Source organism: Cavia porcellus, unplaced genomic scaffold (assembly GCF_034190915.1).
Source record: "Cavia porcellus strain 051 isolate PalLab524CR breed Dunkin Hartley unplaced genomic scaffold, mCavPor4.1 scaffold_20, whole genome shotgun sequence".
Taxonomy (NCBI): Eukaryota; Metazoa; Chordata; class Mammalia; order Rodentia; family Caviidae; genus Cavia; species Cavia porcellus.
This window is the reverse complement of record NW_026947503.1, coordinates 67,151,934-67,179,060: the sequence shown is the minus strand read 5'-3', so window position 1 is coordinate 67,179,060 and position 27,127 is coordinate 67,151,934. Positions and strand designations below refer to the sequence as shown.

At 50.3% G+C, this 27,127-nt stretch overlaps 1 protein-coding gene across 4 annotated transcripts in view; it reads left to right on the top strand.

Annotated features, from left to right (window-relative positions):
* The window catches only part of Piezo2 (piezo type mechanosensitive ion channel component 2), a 286,025-nt gene that overhangs the window by 243,524 nt on the left and 15,374 nt on the right, over window positions 1-27,127 (top strand). For 3 of the 4 annotated variants that reach the window (XM_063231990.1, XM_063231989.1, XM_063231991.1), the window contains 13 exons: window positions 2,135-2,249; window positions 6,720-6,779; window positions 8,555-8,721; window positions 9,760-9,926; window positions 14,060-14,227; window positions 16,296-16,745; window positions 17,239-17,497; window positions 18,987-19,169; window positions 19,316-19,568; window positions 20,458-20,590; window positions 21,378-21,525; window positions 21,600-21,814; window positions 26,673-26,831. In XM_063231990.1, the coding sequence (XP_063088060.1) occupies window positions 2,135-2,249; window positions 6,720-6,779; window positions 8,555-8,721; window positions 9,760-9,926; window positions 14,060-14,227; window positions 16,296-16,745; window positions 17,239-17,497; window positions 18,987-19,169; window positions 19,316-19,568; window positions 20,458-20,590; window positions 21,378-21,525; window positions 21,600-21,814; window positions 26,673-26,831 (2,477 nt within the window). The remainder of the gene's footprint in view (window positions 1-2,134; window positions 2,250-6,719; window positions 6,780-8,554; window positions 8,722-9,759; window positions 9,927-14,059; window positions 14,228-16,295; window positions 16,746-17,238; window positions 17,498-18,986; window positions 19,170-19,315; window positions 19,569-20,457; window positions 20,591-21,377; window positions 21,526-21,599; window positions 21,815-26,672; window positions 26,832-27,127) is intronic. The other variant, XM_023562692.2, reaches the window with a different exon arrangement.

The window sequence follows — 27,127 nt, the reverse complement described above, 5'->3', positions numbered from 1 at the left end:
GACCCAGTTCCTACTTAAAATTTTATGCAGGTGAAAGATTACAATCCTCCGCTTTACCTCTAAACCATTAGTTAATCTAACATACACAGCATGAAGAAGGCGGTGGACATGCTGGAAATAAAGCAGAGGCTGCAAACCCTCCCCTATTTGGGGGAGAGATCTCCACTTCAGCAGAGCTCTCCCTGTTTTAGAAAATACATGCACTTTTGCATAGTAAGAGCTCAGTGAAAATAAATCCCATTTTCCTCTAATATGCATGATAAAATTGATGGTAAATTAATTTGAATAAAAGTTAAGATAAATTTAGGTACACTACTACTGGGGTTCAGGAGACCCCCAAAGTCTTCTACATACGTTTCTGATTATTTTCTACCATGGTGGGCAGCTTCAGTGCCCGAGTTCCCTGGTGGGCCTGTCCACTTGGGCGGCAGTGAGAGCTGCCCCAGAACAGCAAGGGCATCCTGGAGGGATCTTTCCTGTCCCAAGTCTTCAAGCGTTTGTGTTTGCAAACCTCAATGTTAAGACAGTTTACCCACAAATATGGAATTGCCGCAGGTTCCAGTTCTTCCCTGCTTCACTCCCCCCGCCATTTGCCCAATCTCAGCCCCACAGCCAGTGGGGAGCAGGAGTGTCCTCAGAGAGGGCCAGCGTCTGGCCTCCCGGCCTAGCGTTGGTGGTTCTGCTGTCTGCAGCCTCCCGCTCCCTACCTCCCTTCTCAGTTTGCTTTTTCTTCAGAGCAAAAGAATCCCTCCAATTCTACATACATGATGTTCATAAATTCTAATGGCCTTCTAATTTTTTATTTTGCGGAGTCTTGTATTACCTAAGACGACATAGTAACAATTTTTTAAAGGAAATTTGTCATATGTTCCCCTTGAAACCTGACATTTTTCACATTTAGAAGTGCAAACTCTTAAAACAACCACACTAAACTGAAGAAAGTTTGCTTTGTGAGGTGCTAAACCTTCGAGCTGGTAGAATTCCCGTCTATGTGAGCCTTGCTCAAATCCAGTCCATTTTCTCAGTCTGTTAAATACCTTTTCCTGTATTTGACATTCACTGCCTATTGGATCTGTTATCCAAAAAACCACAGATTTCATATTTGTCTCTACTGCCCAAGCAATTCAGATTCCACCACTGAGGAAAACAGTGTTTCTGGTGCCCTTGGTCCTCACATTGCACACGTGGAAACGCTGACCCCTCTGTCTCCCACTGGTGCCACAAGGTCAATGGTTTGTTCATGCTGCATTCTACAAAGATTTCAAAAATCTGAAGCTAATGTAGGACAAAGTGAAAATAGCTGGGCTCACAGGAGTGCCCGGAGAGCGCTCATTTCACTTCACCTTAGCGTGAAAGCCAGCTTCCCTGAGACCCAGTGTGTGGGGTGCATGGGGGCATGCCTGCCTGGCTTTGGGACTCCCTCCTTCCTTCTGCATGACTCTGAAGATGGGGATGCTGTGTGGGACTGTCATCTCTGGTCATCGGTCGCAATACGTTACTGCAACTATTTTCAGCTTTGAAACTCAAATGACGAAAGGCAAACAAAACACCACGGTTTCCTTCCACACTGTCCGGACTCCATACCATTTCTCCTCTCAAAACACTACTCACTTGCAAGGCCTTTCTCAAGTTGCTGGTATAGCTGTTATCCACACAGGAGAGCATCAAATGTGCAAAACTACTTCCCAAAGTGAATGTGAAAGCTATTGTCTTGTTCGGGGCTCAGTCTGATGTGATGGGAGAAACCATTCTAACCACCCTGATGGGGCTTCCATCTATTCCTGTTGGGCGGCGTAGAATAAAAGAATCAACCATGGAGTCTGGCAGAGGTGGTGGGATTTAGGATTTAGGGGGAGGGGATTAGTGTATTCCCAAAGTTCCTATCATGATCATCTGTGATACCAAATGACAGTGGAATCTGCTGTGATACCAGATTCTCACAGCATCTGTTTTCACATTAAATCTTAAGATGATGAAAACAGCATGGGTCAGCCCAGCATCTGGAGATGAAGGAGGGTTTGGGGTGGGAGCAAAAAAACAAGATTCCCTAAACTTAGAAAACTCCAATTGGTCCCTCTCCCTTTCATTGCAAATTATTAAAAAACCAGAAAGTAATTGAACTTTCTTCCTACAGTTTGTGTATCAAGCCTGGATTACTGACCCTAAGACAGCACTCAGACAGCGGCGCAAGGAGAAGAAAAAGTCTGCAAGAGAGGAGCAGAAACGCAAGAGGAGAGGGTCTGGGCAGGGTGAGTGTCCGCACCTCCTGCTGGGGGCACCGCAGCATGGAAGGGACAGCAGCTTCCAGGGCTGATGTTTTAGATTCCAGGGTGCCCAGAGCTCCACTTGTCCTTCCTTGCTCACGGCTGGCACTTGGGATAGATGAATGCAAAAATTTAACTCAAGATAAATACTATAAAGTGGCAAAAAAGAGGAGCAACCCAAAGAAAATAGAAGGGGCAGAAAAGTAATTTTTAATTAATATTAAGTAATAAAAAAAAGGAATACAAGAGAAAGCCTTTAGTCATTAAGCTGAAAGCTAGACTTGGGGGAGAAAATCAACGAGGTTAATCCAGGAAAAAAAGAGAAAGTGCACGGGGGGGGGGGGGGGGGCATAGTGCAAGGCGGGGCCAGCAGCAGGAGAGTGAAATGGGCGCCTTCCCATTTCAAAAGAACAAAGAACAGCCTCCCTCCTGAGGAGGTTCCCAGGGAGGACCCCAGGAACCCTACCTAGGGGCACATGCTCATTTCTGAGTGTGCAAACAGACCACTTTGTTGTTGAGTGTCCTCTGCTGCTGCTACCAAGCATGGCAGATGTGCGAAAAATGAACATATGCACCCGTATGTTCCTGTCCTCAGCAGGTTTTATTCCTGCTGAGGTTTATCCCGGTTACCCCAGCTCAGGCCTTTAGGTGACTAGGCCTTGCCCTAGTCTGCACATTGTCTGTCTCCTAGTCTCAAACCAGCAGCAAATTCAACACTGTGCCGTGTAGGAATAGACACATTTCCCAGGGAAGAGGTGCACAGACGACAGGAGTGATCCCCAGGAGCAGTGCGCGGTGTTTTCACGCTGTTACACTAAGGTTTAGTATTCAGAGTCTGCTAAGGATTCCTGCAAATCAAGAGAAAAAGTCAACCCAATAAATGAAAGGATATGAAAAGTAATTCACAGACCAGGAAGCAAAAATGTTCAGTCTCACTAGTAATCCAAGAAGCACAAACTAAATTTTTATCTGGTGGGTTGGCAAGAGCCTAAGTATTTCCTGAGAGCTGCTAAAAGCAAGGTGCTTGCACACATCACAAAGAGGTGTGTACAGCAGGCCTGCTCACATGCATGCGTCCTGTGGGAGACCAACCCACTCCTAGGTGTGCGTCGTAGCCGGAAGTAGTCCTCATCCTCACAGCATGCACACACCCACATATAGGGATGTTCCTCAGACCTCTTTTGTTAATAACACAACTCTGGAAACACCCGAAATGTCTGTATAAAGGAGGGTAATGAATGAATCATCTCCAGCATATTATGGAATGCTGTTCGGTAGCTTAAAAGTGGTGTAGATGGCTCTGAATAGGCATGGAGAATGATTCCCAGCAGATTATTGAAAACACTTTCTAAAATGGCTGCAGAGAATGAAGTCATTAATGAAACAAAGGAGACCTGGGTCCCCTGAGGTAATATGCATTGTTAATGGGTGAATATGATGGTGATTAAATGCAAGAGAAAGATCTAGAAGAATACTCAGCATATTAACCACAGTAGTAGGGTGGAGATTAAGTGGTTTGACTGCAGGGAACTTGAGTCCTGTCTTCCATATTTTTTTTTTTTTTTTAACAAAGAAAACTCATCATAGATTCCCTGTGAAATTCAAAAGGCAGCCAAAAAATAAAAGGAAAATTTAATTTCTAATGTAATTTTAATGGGAAAAACTCTCTTCTTTTTTACTTCCTTTCCCCCTGACATCTCTTGGTGACTTTAATTAGATTTTTATTTGTGTGAAGAAACAAAATACATTCATACTCCAGTGTAGGAAGCCTTGGAGAAGAGACCCGGATGGAAGCTCTGCCCCCCCAGGGGCGCCTCAGCACTGGCCTTGAAGGGAGCAGGCTGATAATGGCTGTCACCCTTTTCTGTTTATTTCAGCCTTGTCTGTGAGTGTGTCATTTGTTCGTTTATTTTTCAAAATGAGTTCATGCTTATGAATTACTCTTGTACTTGCATTAACAATATATCATGAACATTTCTCCAATTAAAAATGCATGAAACTGTATCATTTTTAACAGCTACAAAAATTCCACAATACAGATGTGCATAATTTATTCATTCATTTCATCTTAATGGACAGAAAGGCTGCTTCCGGACTCTTGCCACAGTAAGCAGTGCTCTTAGGCTCTTGCAAAACTTTCCTCAGTAACGAGGCGTTTGTCTGTGTACTTAAAGGTACAGAAGAACACATTTGTCACAGACTGGATTCTCTAAAATGGATTAACTAGATTAAAGGATGTGACATTTTAATTTTAATAGCTATTTTTCCAAAGGTTTCTGTAACGTACACCACTTCATGGCAGGTGCCAGGGGCTCCTCCCACACCTCGGGTAGTCCTGCCATTTTGTAACTTGTACCCGAGAGATGACAGGTGGCCTTTAGTCTCCTCTGAATGCCATTGAACTAGTGAGACCAAACATTGATTTCACATTTTCTAGCTAACTTGTATTTCTGATTCTAAGATTTAAACTCTTTCACCTTTTGTTCATGTTGCGGTCTTATTTGGTTTTTTTTTTTTCTTCTTAATTGACTTTCTTTACATATTAGGCATATTGTTGATATTTGGATTTACTTTAAGGTATGTGTTATGTAAATGGGTTTTTAATGTATTTATGTGACATGTGTATTGCTCAGGTGGTTCCATAATCATCATCCGGTTTATAAAGCTTATCCCTCAAATAATAAACAAATGTTGTTTTTCCCACTAATCTTATTGACACCTTAAGTCTTTCGTTATATGGATTCCTAAATGGATAGGTAACTACACTGTCCTGTCCCTGCTTGTTAGATGGTGCTTCCTTGTTGATTGGATTTGACTGCCTCTTCCGTCAGGGCAGGCTCCCTCACCCAGTCTGATTCCGGACTCTGCTCTGGTCCTCTCCCTAGTCCAGAACTCTGGCCCTGCACCCTGTACTCCTGAGCTGTGGCCATGTAGCCAGCTGTGACACTTAGGAAGGCAGGCATCCCTTCTTTTAAGATTGCATTTGTTCTTTGGCTGTTGATTCTCTCAGGATCTGTGGTCAGTCCTAGACACGTGTCGTTGCATCACCTTGAAGCTGGCTCTGTACCTTGAAGCAGAACCACCAGTTACAGCACAGCGCAGGCACCAACCCTGGGGCTGTGGAGTGCTGAAACCAGCTTGTGCCTTCCTTTAGTAAACCCTCACTCAGCGCCATCTCAGTGGAAGGCGCCACTTCTTCCAGCTCTCCTCCGCTTCACTGTCTGTCCTTGGGTGGCCAGAGCCTTGGTCAGTGCCTTGGGCACGGTCACATGCAGGCCCTTCTGCCAGCACCTTCTGTGCACAGGCAGGAACCTCAGCCCCCAGCAGGAAGAGCCTGCCCAAGGTCACAGAACCAGGCTATTCTGTGTCGCTGTTCTCCACTTCCGGCAGCTCCAAACCCCCCAGAGAGGAGTGTAGGAAAGAAACCTAAAGACATGCAAACTGCAAATTCTCCTAAGAGACTAAAGAGTAAAATAGGGTACGGCCCAAGGGAGGAGGGATTCTAGGCTTCCTCAGAACGGCAGTTTTTGCGTAGATGGACGTTTCGGAAACAAAAGCAGAGCCCTGCACAAACGCTAGCAAGCAGGTCGGCTTGGCTACTGAACGAGTCAGTGGTAGAAAAGATTTATCTGGACCTCAGCTTGCAGACGTGAGCTGTGAGGTCAGCTCAGGAACAGAATAGTCTCCATTAGGGTTACCAAATGAAACACAAGGGCTCCAGTGTAACAACCAGTAAGCTTGAGTTTTCTAAATAAAAAAAAAAAAACGGTAATATTTAGCTTATGTACAACCTGAACGTAACTTAATGGAACATAACCAGGTTCCTTTTTATCTGAAATTGAAGTGTGACGGGCCACCTGTATTTTTATTTACGGCTCTTTCTATCTTGATTTTAAGTGAGGGGTAAAGAACCCAGCAGAATCCTCTGATGTCACCTTAAGACATGGCAAACTAAAACTAAAATTTGTAACACCATCCCAATGTATGCAAAATTAAAATTTCATGGAATGTCTCAGAAGGTGGCACTTTTTCTGTGACGGGATGAACAAGGAGCGTTTCAAGGTCTGCCGTCCTGGGCACAGGCAGAGATGACCCAGGAGGAAATGGGCATGGCTGAGTGCCATTAAAATTTGACTGAAAAACGGTTTTCCCATGCATAGCTATTCTTCTTTTATGTCTCTTCAGCTATTAAACAGATGAAAGCCTTTAGGACTCAGGCCATCCAACAGCAGCCTGTGGCTGTACCTGGCTGTAGGTCGCAGTCAGCTACTTGTAGACATAATCTTTATTCTGGAATGCACAGAAACGAATTGTCACACCTTTCCCCCAGGACCTCTTGCAATAGGCAGAATGTCCTAGACTGGATTATAGATTCCTTTCCACCCAGAGGAGTACTGTTGGCATTTCATTACCCTGCATGGAATGTAACTCATCTCTGTTAAACACATGTGGCAGGTCCAGTGGAATGGGAAGACCGGGAGGAGGAACCAGTGAAAAAGAAGTCTGACGGGCCAGGTAACCTTAGACGCGCGCAGTGTGGAAGCTAAGTGACCCTTCACCATCTGGTGCAGAGTGGAAGTTGTCTGGGCAGTACTGACCCAGCACTGTGTTTGGGCTGGGGTTAGTTCTTTGGGTCCCCTGAAATCGCAAAATGACTGCCAATGTGTCACTGGCTTAACACTGACAGGACACAGGATGTGTCCATCCCGCCTGGCCCAACAGAACTGCCCGGTGGCTGTGCCATTCACAGCTGAGCACCCACCCTGCTTTTCTCTCCAAAGCCAGCCACCGAGGCCCAGCGCGAGTTATGTTCCCGTAACTGAGTGGACTTTAGTTCCCATGTGCTCCCCCAAGGCACTGTCTGATGTCCCCAGGCGAGGGCCGTGCACGGCTAGAGGCCGGAAAGGAGGGATTGCTAGTGGTGCTGGTGTGAAGGCTCGTGTCCTTCCAGGGGTTCCTACTGTGGGGGCCCAAGCCCAGGGAGCTGTCCCGTGCCAGGTGGGAGATCACACTCCCCGGGAAATCAGCTCTCGCATAGTCACTGTCGTGTGTGCATGCTGTGCGGAGAGCGCCCAGACTCTGGTGTGTGTCTGCAGTACAGGAGCGGGGACTGCGGTCCTCATGCTGTTCGCACAAATCACGAGTCACTCTCTAGGCCACACACTTGAACCCTTGGCCCCACTCCTCACCCACCCCACCTCCCAGCCTGGGAGCCCCGAACTCTGCTTCTCAAAGCTGGGCAGTTTGGCTCCCCAGCCAGTGAGAGCATCCAGGCTTATTTCTTTCAACGTGCTGTCTTCTACACTCACCCAACTGTTGCAAATGACAGGATCTCAATTTTTACAGCTGTATACTATTCCTAAAACTGAGGTCACAGCCATGAGACCTCCTCAGGCATTTCTCAGCATTTCACATTTAAACCTCGGGGGCCCCAGAGAGCCACACGCTGCACTTGCTGGGCACACAATGGGGTCCTGGGTTGAGCTGCTATGTGACAGCTGTCCAGGGCCACAGCCATACCCAGGCCACTGAGGAAGGGGTCTCAGGCCGGGGATGGTGGTGGCGAGGGCCACAGCTCAGTCTGGTAAGAAGGAAGGAAACAGTTTTCTGGCACACGCGCTTACTCAGTGTGTAGAGCTCTTTGAGAAACAGCTTTCAGGTGTTTGAAAACACAAAGGCAGCAAGAAGCACTGAAGTCTGAATGAATGAGCAGACTATTTCCCCAGCAACTCTTAAGAACAGAATACAGTGATGGACTGCGGGCCCCAGGAGCAGACACGTGCTGCTGCTGCCGTGCCCTGCTGACTGGGGGCCTGATCACAGCCGGCCCGCTGCACTGCAGGCTGCGAAGCCTCACATCGAGCCCGTGGAGGAGAACCGGGCCTCTGAGGGATATGCACAGAGGCCCCTGTCATTGCTGTCTTGGTGATGGTGTGACGGTGATTCATAGTGACCTTATAGGAGCAGGCCAGGCCCCTGGACTGACCAATGTTCCTGCGATGTTTGTCAAGTGCTTTTGGAAACCTGGACCTTCTCATGGGGCCTTGTGTGTCCCAGCGCTCTGTGAGGACTGACCTCCTGGGGGTGTGAGAGCCGCTGCTTTTGATCCCTGGGGTCAAATGTGACAAAGCTGATGTCAGTTTCCTTTCAGTTCCACCACTGCCACGGGTAGTGTCCCATCCCGCAGTCCCAGCCAGGGCGTGGCTCTGGTGAAAGCTCACCGCAGGTCCGGACGGCCACATCGGGCAGTGTTCCCTCCTCTGAAGTGGCGCTGTGTCCTTTCCTCCTAGACAACATCATCAAGCGGATCTTTAACATCGTGAAGTTCACTTGGGTCCTGTTCCTGGCCACCGTGGACAGCTTCACCACATGGCTCAACTCCATCTCCAGGGAGCACATCGACATCTCCACGGTGCTGAGGATTGAGAGGTGCATGCTGACCCGAGAGATCAAGAAGGTAGCATTATTCTCCTCACATCCTTCCACACTCAAAAGACTGCCACACCGGGCCAGGTGGTATCCACCTCTGATCCATACTCTGGGAGGCTGAGGCAGGAGGATCTCAGATTCAAGCCCAACCTGGGCAACTTACCAGCTTAGCAAGACTCCTATCAGAAAATAGAGAGACAGGCAGCTCGGTGTAAGCCAAGACAAGGAATTTCAAATCTATTATACAGATTTTGTAGCCCTCATCCAGAATGTTTGAGTCCAGAAATGTTTCACATCTGTGGAATTGTTTTATTTTAGAATATTTATATACATCATGAAATGCCCTAGGGGAGGGGACCTAAGTCTAAAAAGTCACACACACTTTATCCTACAGCCAGAGCCAATTCCACATGACAGGTTCAGTCTGCCTGCAGCTGTGCTCAAGGTCAGGTGTAGAAATCCCGTCAGCCCATGAGCAGTTTCTGATCCCGGAATAGTTTGGAATAGTTCAGAACAGCTAGGCTGGATCCAAAACTCCAAGTAAAATAAGACAGAACATTTTCTTTTCAGGGAGTTGTTGCTTAAGCCCTTTGGCTTTTCTGGAGGTTGAGGGTTACTCCAGCCCCAGAATTAAGTAATCAGACATTGACCACACGTTTGCGCAGGCCTGCAGGATCCTAGTGAACCGCTGCTTGGTTCATTCTGAGTCCCCCTCCCCCGCTCTCCTGAGTTTACAGTGAAGGACTTAGACGAGCCCCGTGAAGGATGATAGCTGACCTGAAACTGCTCACAGGAAACGTTAAGCTACGTGAAGAGCAGCAAAACATGCAACAGTCACACACAATTTACAGATTGCTTTTATAACTAGTAGTCTGTTTCTAGAAGTTACCTGCCCTTGAGAATGGGCTTCTTATTAGATCCCCTGATGCTGCTTCTGACTAACACCATGTTCAAGCAGATTCCGTTCCAGCCTGGCCAGCCTGGCATGGTCTTCCTGACAGGCCAGGGCCCCGGGGCTGGGTGAGCTCGAGTAAGAACCCTGGCATGCTTGTCCCCTTCTCCTCAGGGCAACGTCCCGACCCGCGAGAGCATCCACATGTACTATCAGAACCACATCATGAACCTGTCCCGGGAGTCGGGCCTGGACACCATCGAGGAGGGGCCCAGAGCCGGTCCCAGGGCCCCGGCAGCCCACAGAATGGACAGCTTAGATTCCCACGACAGCATCTCCAGGTACTCCCTCCTTCTGCACAGGCTGGTGCCTGCTCAGGGTGAATGAGATGGACGCCACTGAGGTGAAGTGAGTGGGCTGGGCTCAGCTCTGGTCAGGTGCTTGCAGAGTGTTTCCACCCAGACAGAGCAACCAAAAGCGGAAATTGCCGGTGAGCGGTGGAAACCCTTCTGCTTCTCGGGCCCAGGACAGATTCCCGAGCTGGAAGCAAATGACACGGTCTCTTCCCTCCCCAGCCCATCCCACCTTCCAAGTAGCTGCTCCATGCAGGCTGTTTTACAGGGCCTTCCACCTGTTTCATCTTTCCCGTCCCGATTGATTGCTTTAAGAATTTTAGAATAAACACCATGGAGCTGATTCCACTGACTCCTTCCCTTGCGATCTGGAGAGAGTGGCTGAGCCTAGGGGCTGCCTTCTCCACCCTTGAAGATCCTTCTAGGTGTGAACAATTGTTGCTAATACCTTCCAGTCACAGAGCTTGGTTACAGGGAGCTTAAGACATCCTGAAACCAAGTGCTGGGAGCCTATGAAAGCCACACCATGCCCCACAGGTGCGTGGTTCCACTGGGACCCGAGCCCAGGAACCCAGTGGTGGCCACCGCATGGAGGTACCACTGCCATCCACTCCACTCCAGGGACCCCTAGCCGCTCCGGGGTCCCTGCTGTATTTTTGTGAGAAGAGGAAATGCTTAAGGCAGGAGCCTTTCAAATTTTGAGGTCAAACCATTGATTTCCTCATCAGCGAGGACTCTCTGTCTAAGAAGGTTTTACTTCCTGTCATTCAGTTGGTGAGCGCCTGTGGCACCTCACTGCATCCTCCAGAAAGCAGCCTGCAATTCAACCTACTGAAAGTCGAGCTTAATTTTCTCCAGACAGGCTTCTTAGGGAAGCCTTGCCCTTGCTAATTCTGTGGCTGATTTTTATTTCCTGTGAGCCTAATGACTGTTTTAAAGCTGCCAGTCTTCCTAAGTGTGTTCTTATTCTAGTAAACTCTAGCTATATCTGGGCACCAGGATTTAAATGAAATTGTTCTCCCTTTGCTTTAGTGCCAAAACCTAGAGCCCGCCTTCCCCGCTTCTTCTGAGGCTTAGCGTCCGGGATCACTCCCAGCTCTGCTTTCATGCGGGCTGGAGTGTGTCTCAGTGATCCTGGACCAGATCCTAGTGCCAAATGGCAGTGATAATATAACCAGTGAAGACACCAAGTAGGTGTGCATGGTGTACAGATGTGTGCCGCAGGGTGAGGGCAGGCGTGTCTCTGTTCTGGCTCTCGTGCTGACCAGGGCTGCTTCCTGTTCCAGGAAGGGTGAAGGGACAGAGGAGACTTTCCATATCTGCCTGCTGTGGAGTGGATGATGGGATGCTGGGTTCCATTCCCAGCTCCACAAAACAAGGATACATAGAACTTACTCATGACCAACAACCATTTTCCAGAAAGCGGGAATGGCGGAGAGATGGATGTGCTAAGCTTCCACCCACCCATCCACCCATGAATTTGCTCATTTGTCCATTCATTCTTTTTTGTTTGTTTGTTTAACTTTTACCAATATTCAGCTGCCTCCAGCTCTGCCCAGGTCGGCTCCATGTGTATGGAATTGCATAGATCCAAGCTATATTTTTAAAATCCAAAATACAAAGTTCCAGACAGCTCTCGAGAACTTACCTGCAAGTCACGCTCGTATTCATCTGGAAAGACTTCCTCCTCCGCAGTGAAGGATTTGATGCCCCTGGGCAGAGTCTGCCACTCCACTATTGTTCCTTTGCATCTTTTCTTCAAGAAAGTATACAGCCTGCCCCATAAAGTGACTTGTAATCTTTTCTCAAATGCCCTTATAAAACTTTCCTCCTTATCTTGTATCATAAATTAAAGATTTTTTGTTACCTGGTTCCTGGAACTTGGCAAGTAAAAAGGAAAATAAATGAAATAGACCATCATTTGTTATAACATTAACAGTGATTGGTAACACAAGCCTTTTGGAATTTCATGAAATGTTGCGCTAACTCCCAAAGGGATAAAGTGCACATAAATGCAAAAAATTTCCTTAAATTTAAAAGGTATCCTGGGTATACTGAACATCATCGTGAGCCTGGCTTGAGAGCAGCTACTTCAGAATGAAGCTGAATTGAAGGAATAGAAAAGATTAGAAAGTGCATTGAAAAGAAACTGCCTGCAAGATAGCACACAGTACTGTAACAGTGATCATTCACTGCATAACAAGTTACAATGTTTCCAGTTAAGAGTTAACTAAATACAACGAATCAAAACTTAGGAGAAAATGAATAAAAAAGACTGCCTATAGTAAAATCTGACCCAAGATTATAAATGTAAAATAACATCCACAACCAAGAATTATGGGTTAGAATTAGGAAGAAAATTGAGTTACGAGATCCTTAAATTAGATATTTAAATTCACTGGTTGCTTTTTTAGCAAATGCTGTCAAAATATTCCTCAAGTTACAAAATGGCCAATCAATAAGTAAATTTACTAGAAAACCAGACCTTTTCAGATTTGTTTTTAGTCTATTTTGGCTTTGATTTTTAACCTGAAGGAAGGGAAGCCTCAGTTAGATGTGTTTTGCTGAGCTTAGTGAGTTAAGCATCTCTCCCTTTACATCACGACCCTTTATACATTCCCAGCTTCTCTACTTCAGAAATGTTCTGGTCATCTAGGCGTGGTGACACGCTCCTGTAATCCCAGCACTTGGGAGGCTGAGGCAGGAGAATTGTTTGCAAATTCAAGACCAGCCTGGGCTACAAAGTGAGCCCAAGGCCAGCCTGAACTGCATAGCAAGACCCTGTCTCAAAAAGACCAAAAAAAAAAAAAAAAAAAAAAAGAAGGAAGGAAGGAAAGAAGGAAGAAAAGTAGGTAGGTTCTGGTTTCCAGATAATAATTGCTCCTTCTTGGGCCTTTGGGAAAGCAGATGATTGCCAGAGAGGCAGTGGGCTTCCCCAGAGGGAGTCCTTCTGTGGAGGCTGGACCTGGACACCTTAAAGCCCCCTCCCCCAGCAGGGATGAGGACTTGGCTGGAGGTATCTACTAGGTGTACCGATGGCTGTGATGTCCAAGTCCTGCATCTCAACTGTCCAGCAGGCAGTGATGAGGCTTGGGTCGGGAAGCTGACAAGTGGATCTGTATTTCCTGGACAGAATGGTCCTGACTTCCTTCGGATCCAGATGTAAAATGACAAACTTGATTTCTAGTGATTGACTTACAGAATCAGACAGCATCACTTTCCTGAAGCAGCCACAGCAGCTGAAATTGCTGCGGTTACATTTTTGAGACACTTTCCCAGATCTGAAAGGGATACTCATTGTTTAGAAAATAGGCCACCTAGAGGTGCCCCTGTATACTGCAGGGCACCCTGTGCCTCGGGCCCTGCCCTCCCTGGCCGGGAGCCTGCCAAGGTCAGGGCCCACAGGTTCTCTCCCCAAAGGCAGGTCTGAGACCTAACCCAGCATCTGGAACAAACATTAGTTAAAAAGAAACATTAATGGACACAAGGATCTGGCATTGCTAGAATTCCATTGTTAGTTATTTTCTCTGTAGCATTCCTTTTGTTCTTTGATGTTGGTTGATATCCAGCTGCATATCAAGCCAGCATCACTCCTGTCCAAGGCCTCTGGTTTGACGGAGCTGAGCCTCACTGAGAAGGAGGATGGGAGATCTATTAGTTGGCTCACTCCTGAGCTTCTCCTCTTGCATTTGCAAGACAGTGGTTAAAAAAAGAAAGAAAAAATTTTATGCAAATTCTATGAGCAGTTATCTCTGCTTATGCAATTGGGTTTTAAAATGCTCTTGATGGGCTCAGGATTGCAATTCTAAAGAAAGCATATTTCTTCAACTACAAAATCTCATTGCAAAGTTAAGTACACTGAGCTTCTCAAGAGATCTCATGGCCCTCATCGCTGGTCTGTGTCCCCATCCATTCAGAGAGGGCCGTGTGATGATGTATTACAGCCGATGCGTTATTTAAGCTACAGTCTCCCTGTGTCTCGCTGTCCTGTCCCCAGGCGCTGTCAGTGGTGTTGGTGGCGTTGTGTGTGGTTTCTGCATGGCTGTGTGTTGGTCCACGATCCGTGTGGGATTCTACCGCCACCGCTAACTCTGTGTCTCTGTGACTGTTTGCGCTGCTAGCTGCTACACCGAAGCCACCATGCTGTTCTCGAGGCAGTCCACGCTTGATGACTTAGACGGACCAGACCCTGTGCCCAAAACGAGCGAGCGCTCGCGGCCTCGGCTCCGTAAAATGCTCAGCATGGACATGTCCTCCTCATCTGCTGACAGTGGCAGCTTAGTGTCAAGGTGCTTACCTCGTGCATGCGTTGTTCCTCACCTCACCTCCTGACGTCACGGCCCGTGTGGGTCCTGTAATGCTGTCTGTCCCGTTCTCCATCTTTGTTTTAGAGTTTGCATGATTAACCACAGCATTGCCACTGGCCCTTCAGAGACACAGTGGCCCTGGATAGCTCTCTGAGACCTGACCACTCCTTAGTTTTATCTATTCAAAGTCCTTATCATAGGGCCAGGCATATAGCTCAGCGGCACAAGCGCCTACCTGGCAAGTGCGAGGTCGTGAGTTTGATCCTTGGTACAAAAAGAAAAAAATCCTTATCATAAACCTGGTCCTTTAAGTGTTCACACTTCCCATTTGCTAAGACCTAAGCAGGCTTCCTGCAGCCTCAGACGGGAAAAGGTTTCATGACAAAAAAATATATACAGTGGTAAAAAGTGAAACTCTGCCTTACTTCACTGTTTGCTAAAAAGTAACTCTGCAGAGAGCACATGCACTTACCTAACCTAAAAGTGTGTGTTTACCACTAGCTTTTTTTTTTTTGATACCAGTAACTGAGCTCAAAGCCTCACACTTGCCAGGCAGGTGCTGTGCTTCTGAGCCCTAGCCCCTTAGCACTGGCTTTTGAAAAGAATTAATATTATACAGTAGACTATGTCACCTTTGTAGACTATCACTTGTTTTATTTGTAAAAAAAAAAAATATATATATATATATATATATATATATATATATATATATATGTATATTCTAGGATTAGTCTCCTCATTAAATCCTATCGTAAAATGACTTAGAAATGCAATTATCTGCATTTGAGCCCAAACTGCTTCTTAGTCCCCCAAGAACAAAGGCCAGGGCCTCAGCTATGTGAACAGAGCCCCAGGGCGGGCACGGTGACCATCAGAGGCCCGCTTCTGTGGGCAGGCACTGCAGCAGGCCTGTTGAGCAGGCATGTGCCACCTGGGTGTCCTCTGGTGGGCATGAGGTTGGTACATGGCCACGCAGGCCCCGACAGCCCCAGTCACAGGGACGGAGCTTGGGTTTCCAGACTTCTGGAAGCTGCGTCTGTCTGTCCGTCCGGCAGCACTGAGATAGTCTGTCTGGAAGCCCCTGTGGCTGGGACTGGTTCTGCAGCTTCCCAGGAGGCCCTGTCCCTTGAGGTCAGCCTCAGCAAAGCTGGTCAGAGCTGGCTCCCTCCACTCTGAGGACCACGTCCTGGGGATTCAGACCCCAGAAGGCTCCAGGGATCTTGCAGACCCAACTCCTCAGGCTCACAATGCCCCGAGGGCTCTGTGGAGGCTGGTCCACTGTCACTTACTCACTGTCTACACTGCGGGCAGTGGTGAGAGAAACGGATTCGATCTGGGGAGAAAACCAGCTCAGGGAGTGGTGGTGGGGTAGAGAAACTGTAGAGGAGAGGCTGAAGCTGATGGGGGGTGTGGGACAGGAGCCCCGGAGTGCAGCCCAACAAGATGGCCTTGGGAGCGGAAAGTGACCTTGGGGAGGAGCAGCACCCCCTAAAAAAGTGAAGAAGTCCGAAAGGCTGCCCCCTAGGGGTGCAGGAGATTCAGTCAAGTGTGTTGCACACCAGTAAGAAAAAGGCAAAACCTGGAAAGCAAAGGGGAGGCAAAAGTCGAAGAGGGTGATTCTTAAGGGTGCATTGCTTGGTTCAGCCAGAGTTCACCCCCAGCGAGGTAGGATTGCTGGTAGACTGCATCCCCATGAGTCTCAGGGCTGAGGACCAAGCTGAGGCCTGCTTCTGTGCATGAGCCTTGGTCCTGCAGGACATGTGTCCTCCTGCCCTGTGCACATGCGGAGGCTCACTGGCTCTGCTGGGAGCCTCGGAGGAGATGGGTTTGCTCTTTGCCCTGGGCCTGGTGGTGATGTTGCATTCCAGGCCTCTGGCTGCAGTTTCTGCAGCTCAGAGCTGAAAATCCTGAAGGCTCAGGACAAATGCAGTGTGGCCACACTGCCTGGAAGTTGGTAGGTGGGGTTCTGTCTGGAGTAGTGTCTTGTGGCCTGGAGAGTCTGGGCCACGTTGATGCTGAGCCAGGGCCTGGCCTTCCTCTGTCCCTGCAGCGAGCCCACCCAGTGTACCATGCTGTACTCCCGCCAGGGGACCACAGAGACCATCGAGGAGGTGGAGGCCGAGGTGGAGGAGGAGGCAGTGGGCACCCAGATGGAGGAGGCAAAGGAAGAGGAGGTGGAGGAGGAGGAGAAGGAAGAGTACGGGGTGGGCTACGGGGTAGAGGCTGAGGACGCCAGCCTCACTCCTGAGGACGAGGACGAGGAGGAAGATGATGACGACGAGCTGCCGCAGGTCTCCACAGACGACGGGGAGGTGGAGGCGCCACCCTCCTACAGCAAGGCAGTCACCTGCGAGCACTTGTCCTTCGGCTCACAGGATGGCATTGGGGCCAAGAACCAAATGGTGGTCAGCCCAGATGACAGCCGCACCGACAAGCTTGGGTCCAGCCTGCTGCCACCCCTGACCCACGAACTGACGGCCAGTGAGCTGCTGCTTAACAAGTAAGAGCCCGGCCCCACTCACGCGCAGGCTGGGATGGCCCGGTGCATCCAAGGCACACTGGGGCCCCTGTGTGACTGAGTTCCAGACCCAGCAATAACATCAGAGGCCCTGAGTGACCCCCGCTCTCACAGTGTCTTCTGCAGTCACGCCCCCGGTCCCCAAACCTCGAATCAAACAGTGACCCTCCAAAGTGGTCCCAGATCTGACATTTTTTGAGTGCAGACCTAGTGCCAGACATGGGTGATGTCATGTCAGGAAACGAACTGTGCTGATAGTTGATGAAATCACCTTCAGGCTGCGTGGATAAAGTGCACGGGCTCCAAACTCTGGACACCTTGCTCTGCAGTCTGTAAACTCCCCACCCCCAGAGCTCGTCCTGCCCCACGCGTTTAAGACAAGGGCTCCTTGGTCCAGGCAGGAGGGCCGGGCACTGTGGGAGGGACTGCACCAAGGGCCTGGGACGGGCGCCTCACCGGTCCACTGTGTCTGCAGGATGTTCCATGACGACGAGCTGGAAGAGTCAGAGCGGTTCTACGTGGGCCAGCCGCGCTTCCTGCTGCTGTTCTATGCCATGTACAACACACTGGTGGCCCGCTCTGAGATGGTGTGCTACTTCGTGATCATCCTCAACCACATGGTCTCGGCCTCCATGATCACCCTGCTGCTGCCCATCCTCATCTTCCTGTGGGCCATGCTGTCGGTGCCCAGGCCCAGCCGGCGCTTCTGGATGATGGCCATCGTCTACACCGAGGTGTGTTAGGCAGGCCCGGCACCACTGAGCCGGCACCTTCCAGCACCACACGGGGTGGGGGAGGCAGCATCGCTCCCAAGGGAGGCAAGGGCGCAAGGACCAGCCAGAGGACCCACCTGGCCAGGGGTGGGAGACGTCCGGAGCCCACCACAAGCCCCAAAGAATCAGCTCCGGGGTGGGGGCTGTCCTTGCTGAGCAGAGTGGGGACCTGGAGCCTGGGGCACTGTCCATCTTGGGACCCACAGGCAGATCCAGACCTACCTGGATACAGAAAATCTGAGGGACCAAAAAGGTGACATCTCTCCCAGTACCACCTGGACGGACAAAGAAGCTGTGTTTCCCACTCTGCCCTCTTAATTCAGAATCAGCCCCATGACCCCAGAGAGGGAGGCTCACAGGCTTGGTCCCCAGAGTCCTGGGTGCTCAGGTCCAGAGCACCCACCCTGCCTGGAGCTGACATCGGGGTAACAGGCACTGCCATGACATCCAGGGGCTCAGGTTAGGGTAAGAGCCTGGAAGGGCAGAGGGCTTTCAAGTAGCTCGGCAGCCAAGGAGAGCAAGATGCCCAGGATGTCAGTTGGAGCAGGTAAGAAAGGGTAGGAAGACCGCTGGTGTTCTTGAGGCTGAGCTGGTCACAGCTAACTCGGGGCTGGGGTGAACAGCACTCCAGGCCCTGTCGGGCAGGGCACCCTCAAATGCCCTTCCCCACCTGGGGCAAGGAGGAGGAGGCACCAGGAACACAAAAGGGAACGAGTTGCTTGCACAGCTTTCATCTTAGCCTGTGATCCCAGCACTCTGGAGGCTAAGGCAGGAAGGTCCAAACCCAGCCGCGGTGACTCAGCAATTCAGCAGGACTCTTCCAAAAGTAAATAAAAACTGGTCTGGAGATGTAGCTCACTGTGAAGGATTCAATCTCTCCAAGTGTCTAAGAGGACAAACCAAAATAGCCCTTTGTTACACGGGGCGCTCCAGCATCGAGGAATGAAGCAAGCAGGAAATTAAGCTGAAACTAAGTCACCGCAGTTGGAACTGTTGCCCACCACTGAGAGCTGTGTGGGTAGGAGAGCTCAAAGACAGACGGGAAAAGGAGCTCTTTCTATTGCTCTGAGGAAGGAGGTGGACGCCCTGCATTCTGCTCTGGACCTGTGTGCTGCCCCAGCAGGAGCCCAATCCATGCCTGGCGCAATATGGAGACAAGGCCCCCCTTTGGCTTGGCTGCTCCTGGCTACTAGGTTTTCATAGCAGAATGATTCTGTAAACATTCAGTTAAGTCAATACAAAATCCACATTCTCTGAAGCAGAAGACGCAGTGTGGGTTGGGTGGGCTGAGCCTCTGGCACCCTACCTTGCCTGCGAGGTGCTCAGAGTCCAGCCCTGCCCATGACAGCCCGAGCCGGAGGGCTCCTGAATGTCTGTGTCACCATGTCACATGTCACCCTGTTCCTGGAGGGAGAACGAAATAGGTCTAATTCCCGTCACCCCTCTGCAGGTGGCAATCGTGGTGAAGTATTTCTTCCAGTTTGGGTTCTTCCCCTGGAACAAGAACGTGGAAGTTCACAAGGACAAGCCCTACCACCCCCCGAACATCATCGGGGTGGAGAAGAAGGAGGGCTACGTGCTCTACGACCTCATCCAGCTCCTAGCCCTCTTCTTTCACCGCTCCATCCTGAAGGTACCTCGGGCTGCAGGCAGTGGGGGTGGCTGGACACCGGGGGCGCCAGGCTGGGTTCCGACCCTCACACTCACTGGGGTAACTGCTGCCGCCTTCTAGCTGTTCCTCCAAAACGGTGATCTCATTGTCCCTTTCTTCCTATCCAGTGCCATGGCTTGTGGGATGAGGATGACGTCGTGGACAGTGGTACCGACAAGGAGGACTCGGATGCTGAGCTGTCCCTTGGCCACAGCCGGAGAGATTCCGCCGACTCGCTCAAATCCATCAACCTGGCTGCCTCGGTGGAATCAGTGCACGTGACCTTCCCTGAGCCCCCCACGGCTGTGCGCAGGAAGCGCTCAAGCTGCAGCTCCCCAGTCTCCCCAGGATCCAGCTTCTCCTCAAACAGGTCCAAAAGAGGTGGGTGTCCAGGGGCTGGGGATTTAGCTCAGCAGCATAAGCACCTGCCTTGCAAGCAGGCGGTCCTGAGTTTGATCCCCGGTACCGATAAAAATGAAAAAAAGACAAAAAAAAAAAAAAAAAAAAAAAGAGGTGGGTGTCCCACAGCAGCTCTGCTGATGCTGGGGGCCTGGGGACCTGAATCACTGGGAGCTGGCAGGAGACCGAGACTGCACGGGAGAAGAGTGCTGAACAGGTTCATGTTCTGCCTCTGCTGGAAATTCCGTCCCAGGATAAGGATCTGAGGTCACTATGGGCAGGGCCACCATACCCCTGAGGTCTGTATGAACGCTAGGCACAGGAAAGTCTGCATGTTGCAGGTGGACGTCCTCCTTGGTGCATCCAGGATGCCCCCGTCACAGCTCAGTTTGCAAATGGATTTCGGTGTAGTCATGGGAAGTGTCAGCCAGATCATCAGTCACTTTCAAAGCTGGTTGTTGATTTTTTGGTGGACCTCACATAAACAGGAAGTGACATGCTCTGCTGTGTGTTTTGGGGTACAAGGTCTGGAGCTCTCCAGACACCTTTGTGTGTCCATCTTCAGGGCCAGTTTGGGGACAGACACAGGGAGGCCAGGTCACACTCCTTATGGGTGGGAGAAATCGGGATGCGATAAAAGGCAGGGGCCACACACCCTACCTGGTGCAATAGAAGCCACTCTTTGAAGTGCTCCCTCCTGGGACAACATTAGGGAACAATCAGGGCAGAGCCACACCTCGGGTGAAGGCCCAGCACATAGGTCCCTCAGTGCTAGGCACATCTGTGCCCACATCCCAGCAGTCAGACCCGGCCTCCCTGAGTGGCAAACCTGGCTCCCATCCTGAGCATCTTCCCGTCCTGGCTCCCCCAGGCAGCACGAGCACCCGCAACAGCAGCCAGAAGGGCAGCAGCATCCTGGGCGTGAAGCAGAGGAGCAGGAGGGAGCTGTATGTGAAGAAGCTACAGGAACACTTGGTCCAGGCCAAAAACTTCACCATCCGAAAGTGAGTGCAGCTTCCCAGCTGGGCTGTGCCCTCTCCTCCGCACCAGAGGTCAGGACTACAGACACCATCTGTTTGCCAAGGGTTAAAACCATCTGTGTTTGCACTGTTCTTAAAAGTCATTTTTCAGCAAATGCAGTAGCTTTCACATACACATTCTTCTTCCCAGAACAAAGCACATGAATGATTTCGGGGTTTTCGGGGCACAGCCCAGGCATGGTTACCACCCAGCCCAGTGGACAGGTAGAGCCAAAAGGACAGAGCCAGACAGGCCTCAGGTGCACTCACACCGCTGGTCACCCGTGCCCCCAGCACCTGCAGGGTCCCCACCCACCTGCTAGGGCCACCCAGATGGCAAATGTGAGGTTCTGAGGAGCCAGGTGAGGGCTGCCAGCCAAGCTGGTGGTGCTCAGAGCCCAGCTCAGAGGAAAGGCAGAGTGGGCTGGAGAGATAGATCAGGGCCAGTTGGCTCCATGCAGAAGGACGGGACAGGAAGGAGACAAAAGGATGGTGCCTTAGTCCCTCCAGTCTGTACCCCATGTTCCCTAGAGCCATCCTCACCCTGCCCCATTCCCCTGTGGCCCGGGTCCTGTTGGCACCCAGGTTTGCAGAACCTGCAGCAGCCTGGAGGTCCTGGGGACAGTATGGCAGCATCGTCAGGCCATGTAGCAGCCCCACCCTATGTAGCAGAGCTGGGCTGGGAGAGGGACACAGAGCAGGGATGAGGACAGAGCGGTCACTCCCCCAACCTGCCCTCTCGAAGCACGCGCATGGTTCTCTTGTCTCCCAGGACTCTGCAAATCTACGTGCCCATCCGGCAGTTCTTCTACAACCTCATCCACCCCGACTACAGCGCTGTGACCGACGTGTACGTGCTCATGTTCCTGGCCGACACCGTGGACTTTGTCATCATTGTCTTTGGCTTCTGGGCCTTCGGGGTAGGTTGGTCCACTGACCAAGACTTCTACCCTGGGAAAGGTGGCTCGGCACCAACCCACACTCTTTTCCCCAGAAACACTCAGCGGCAGCAGACATCACCTCCTCGCTGTCCGAGGACCAGGTGCCTGGGCCGTTCCTGGTCATGGTCCTCATCCAGTTTGGCACCATGGTGGTGGACCGCGCGCTCTACCTCAGGAAGACGGTGCTGGGCAAGGTCATCTTCCAGGTCATCCTCGTGTTTGGAATTCACTTCTGGATGTTCTTCATCCTCCCTGTTGTCACAGAGAGGTGAGCATCTCAGGGGCCTGGGGGCACGGCACCCCCTGCAGGCTGATTCCCAAGGTCCTTGCTGCACACGTGGGAACAGGCTGGCTGCAGGCAGGGGCTGGAATCCAAGCTAAGTCAGAGCAGATGCAAAGCAGAGGCAGGCTCCTCCAGAGCATCCTGGCTGGCTTTCACCTGAGGTGTGGTCATCGAGGTCACCCCAGCAGGATCACATGATGGCCAGACAGCTCAGTCGTCCTGCTGGTGTTAGTGTCTTATTACTGTCTCGGCGAATTGTTGCAAACCCAGTGACTTAAACCAACACAAATGTACCGTCTTAGGGTTCTGCGATCAACATTCTGATGGGGGCTCAGTGGGATGAGTCAAGGTAGTGGCAGAACAGCCTTTCTTCTGCTGGTTCAGGGACAGGACTGGCCTTCCGCATCTCCTACAGGCTTCCCGCTTCCCTCAGCTTGTGGCCCCTTCATCACCTCCAAAGCCAGTGATGGTGCTCTTGTCCTGGTCTGGTGCTTTCTCTCTGACCACTTCTGTATCCTCAGGTCTCCCGTTCAGGACTCCGGGATTGACTTGGGCCCATGGGGAAAACCCAGGATAATCTCTCCATCTCCAGATCCTTAACTTTGATCACATCCTCAGAATCCTTTTAGCCAGGCACAGATATTGGGACATGCATGTGCTTGGGGGCCTGTGACATTTCTCTACCAGGCACTTAGAAGTAACCATAGAGCAGCAGTGCCTTGTGGTCAGAACAGGACAGAATGCTTGGTGCAGTGCAACGTGGACCGGGGTCCTCCGCAGCAGCCCCACGCGCTCTTCTGGGTGTTTTCACTCAGCCGCTTCCTTACCCAACCTGAAAAACAACCGCCCCCACGTGACCACAGACTAAATCATACCACGTGGCACAAACCAGATCTTTATCCTCTTCGAAGCTGGCTGGCGCCGAACCATTTAACACTTGCAGTATCCCCTTGAGCTGTTTTCTTCCACATCTCGGAATTTTGCCAGCAGTATCTGCCTTCCCGCTCCATGTGGCTGACTCTGGTGACCTGCACTGTGAAGTCCTCTGAGCCACCTTGGCAGCACAGTCTAAGCAAGGATCCCTTCCTCTGTGTTCTAGATGTGCTCTCCATCTAGTAACTCTATTGTGATTGCCAGCTTCATTATCTCTCATAATAAACTCTAGACAACTGGAGACCAAGGTATGGTGTGCTTGTCAGCTTTCTGTCATGGTGACAAAATACTGAGGTAATCAGCTTCTAAAGAGGAAAAATGAATTTTAGCTAATGGCTTCAGAAGTGTTGGTGCATGGGCTCTGGCCCCATTGTTCTGAGCAGAACATTATAGCCAGGGCATGTCGCAGAACAACGCTGCTCACCTCATGGTGTTTGGGAAGCAGGGAGGCAGGAAGGGGCAGGCCCTAACCCCCCAAGGACACACCCCAGGACTTCACTTCCTGTTTGCAGAGCCTGCCTCCTGAGGTGCCACAGTTAGGATCCATTGTGGACCTAAACTGTAGCAGGCTGCTTCTCATCTCTTCCTAGCATCTAGCAGATTTCTCCACAGGGCCAGTCTGGGCGTGGCCCTAGACAAGTGCCAGCTCGTGAAATGCTTGTGATGAGTGTGTAATGAAAGACATTCAGGGATTGACAGTAAGTTCCTAGAACAGTGATGGCAAACCTTCTGGAACGTTCAGTGATAATGAACAGTTGGCTGCAGGGTACCTGTCATAGGTTCGCCACCACTGTCCCAGAAACTTTGATGGCAACTTTCAACAGATACACTAAATTTTTTGTCTTTTGAATCTGATAGCTTAAAGTGTGATGGTCTTTTCTGTGTCTTTATTTTCTAAGGATCATGCTTTTTATGTTTTATAAAACTTTTGGTTTAACACAGTTAGAAAAAAAATTTTAAATAGAGAAAATAACCTGCCCTTTACTGAGACTTCCAGAAGCACTCACCTAGTCTGGAGTGGATGGGTGGCACACACGTGTTGATGGCTGAATGCAGAAACATGGTGCTTCCAGTCACTCCTGGTTTAGTGGTTTCCCTTCACTGTCCAGGGCAGGACAGCAGGTGGAGCAGGCGCCCCACCCACGCGAGTAGGCCCCACCCTGGGGCGGCCGCTGTGTGATGAGTTCCCCACTCCAGCCACAGAGGTCTCTGTCTCCATCAGTGTTACCCTGCAGCCTCACCTGACACCATCCCCACTGCCCCAGCTCGCCTGGGCCTTATTTTGGAGTGTTTAGCAAGATGTAGAGGACCAGCCAGCCTTCTGTCATGTCTGCCAGCACATCACTGACAGTATCGCTCCTTTCACTTCAAACCATGAGACCTTCACCTTCCCTGGGGCTGCCCCTGAGAGAGGCCGCAGGCCGGGGCAGCTGTGGAAGGCATCTGGTCATCTCCTGAGGGTTTCTGCTCACCTCCCAAGTGACCCGGCTGTTGTGTGTGTGGCAATACAAGCCTGTGCCCCCACACCGGCGTGCGCATCGAGGTTCACGGTAGCTTTATGCGATAATCCCTAACAGGAAGGAAGTCAGTGTCCACAGAGAGGCGAGCAGCCCAGCACATTTTAGGATGTGCCTACCCTGGAATACAACTCAGCAAAAAGAAAGGATCCTTGGTCTCACGACAGTGGGAGGGGACCTTGGAGTAGTGGCGAGGAACACAGACTGCAGGCCGCCTTAATATAATTTTAGAAAATGCAGGCATCCCACAGTTCCTTTCCTCTGTATGAATACAGCTCAGTAAAGCTGTCACAGGGAAGGACTCAGCTGATTTTTAAAGCCCGAGTTTCTCTGTGAAGGTTTTTCTGTGTTTTTCGAGACACTATGATAAAGAGTAGTGATGGCCATGACAGGCGGCCATGCACAATGCCTCTCATCATACGGAACACTGGTTATATTTCTTCTCCTCCTAGTCTGGGAAAACTGGACTCTAATGACGATGTAGGCTGACCAGGGGCACACCCAGTGGTCAGGGCAGATTGAAACTTGTCCAGTTTTCTTTACTTTATAAGATTAATTGATTGGTTGATTGATTGACTGACTGATGATTATCCCAAAGCTTAAGCCAGAGCCTATCACACCAAGGCTCCGCCACCGAGCTGCATCCCCAGGCCTGAGTCTGTTCCTGTTCAGTCTGACCGCCCAATGCAGGCTGGCAAGGACAGCATCATCCTGCCCTTGAAAGTCCCCACCCAGGGCAGGTAGAGTGAGTGGACATCATGCAGGTGTCCAGCCAGCATTTGGAAAAATCTTTCATGTCCCTTCGTCCCCACTCCCCTGAAGCCGCTGTTGCTGCAGTCCAGAGGATGTCGGGAAAGAGGGACTCAGTTGATCTCCAGGGGCCAAAGTGGAAGCCAAGGAGGGGGAAAGAGGGGTATCTCAGTCCTGAAAACAAAAGCACAACCTTTTGTGGACTTCCACCAAGAAGAGGAGGTGAATGAAATAAGCAGATGCAGTCAATCACAGAATCCATGGTGTCCATGACAGTGGCACTGCTGAGCCAGAAGGCCTTGGGTCCCACCTGCGGCTGTGTGAGTTTTGGCTTCTTAGGGCTCTGACAAATTAAAGGAGGAACCAGTGAGGAAATTTGCCGACACCAACAGAGAGGACCTGGGTTTCCAAGCAGAGCCAAAGCCTGTGCTCTGCTGGCTCCCAGACACCTAGCGCCTCAGCTTGCCCACTGAAGGACACGGTCTTCAATTAAAAAACAAAGAAATCTGGAGTGCAAAGAGTCGTACACTGCCTGTGTAAAACCTGCTCCAGAGTTTGAGGACCAAGAAGCGGACAGCTTTGGTGTCAGAAGTCTTCATCCTTTTGGAAATGTTTACTGGCTATATTTAAGATCTCCTGAATTTGTTGGCCTCTTTGCTCAGTGCACAAAGATCAGATCTGCTGACAAGGACATGTTTCCAGAAGGCAGTCAGGTAACAAAGGACAGCTTTCCAGAGGCAGGCAGGGTTTTCAGAGAAAATGCTGGTGTCTTGAGGAGCAGGCTCCGTAGCTTGGGAACAGACCACAGTCCGGTTTTGGAAAGCTTGTTAATCCGGTACTGAAACATATGGGGCAAGGACCAGCAAAGACCACCAGGCTTGTGTAAAGGCAACACGGTATGGAATTTGTTTTGCCTGGGTGTAGATGGGCAGAGAGCAACAAGGCTGTCTGCAGGGAACAAAGAGAATTGTGCAGCTTTTATAGGGGTGGAAAGAAGGCAGGGGGCATTAGGAGGGGAGATTTTAATAAACATCTCTGGCTGTCTTGCACCTCAGTTGGCAGAGTCCTTGAGGCATCCGGTATGAATTTTCAGGTGTCTCCAGATATCCCAGAACCTGCAAAATCCCTCCTCCTATCTCATCTTCTTCCCTGTGCATGCCCAAGACGGCTTCAGCTTTGCTGCTGAGCCAAGTTCCCTGCTGGCAAGCGTGCAGGGGCTGGGGAGTCAGGTCCGACTGGGACCTCACAATTACCTATCCTTAAAGACGCACAGTAAGAAATAGAGGGGCCTCTTCTCCAAGCTTTTCCTCTCCGTATTCCAAGCTGTGAGTCCTTCTAAATAAAAATCATTCTTCCATAAGCTCTGACTGAGAGTATGGTCACGGCCTCATTTGTGTTGTGAGAACATGTTTATTGGTAAATTCACTTGAGAGTAGTTCAGTGTAGCCATGGCCATGGGACCTGAATGCACGAGTGCAGGGCTTGTTTAATTATTGGATTTCCTTTGCCCACCTCTGGAAGTGACCCACTCTGACTGACTCAGTGACAGAGGGAAATTGGTTTTGGTTCCTTCTGAACTGGTGTCTTTGTGTAACAGAAACATACTGCATTCCTTCACAAGCCACATTTTGGCATCTTGTTAGGAAGTTCAGCCAGAACCTGGTCGCTCAGCTCTGGTACTTTGTGAAGTGCGTGTACTTCGGGCTGTCTGCATATCAGATCCGCTGCGGCTACCCAACCCGCGTGCTGGGAAACTTCCTCACCAAGAGCTACAATTACGTCAACCTCTTCCTGTTCCAAGGGTAAGGACAGTGTCAGCAACACCATTAGAGCCACTGAAGGGCACATTTCATCCCCCTGGGGAGGAACAAGATGGAGAACATGGTGACGACACCATCCTAGAACTCTCCGGGCCTGGCCCGAGAGCTGGCCAGGAAGTTGTCCTTGTGTCCCCCGCCCTGGCTAATCTTTTATTTTGGTATCCTGCCTAATTACTGAGGCAATATTTAATGGTGAAAATTAGGGTTCCCTAACTCTTAAGTAGTAACACTACTCTCTGGGTACAGTGTCACACAGTATTTCAAGTCTGGACTTTTCC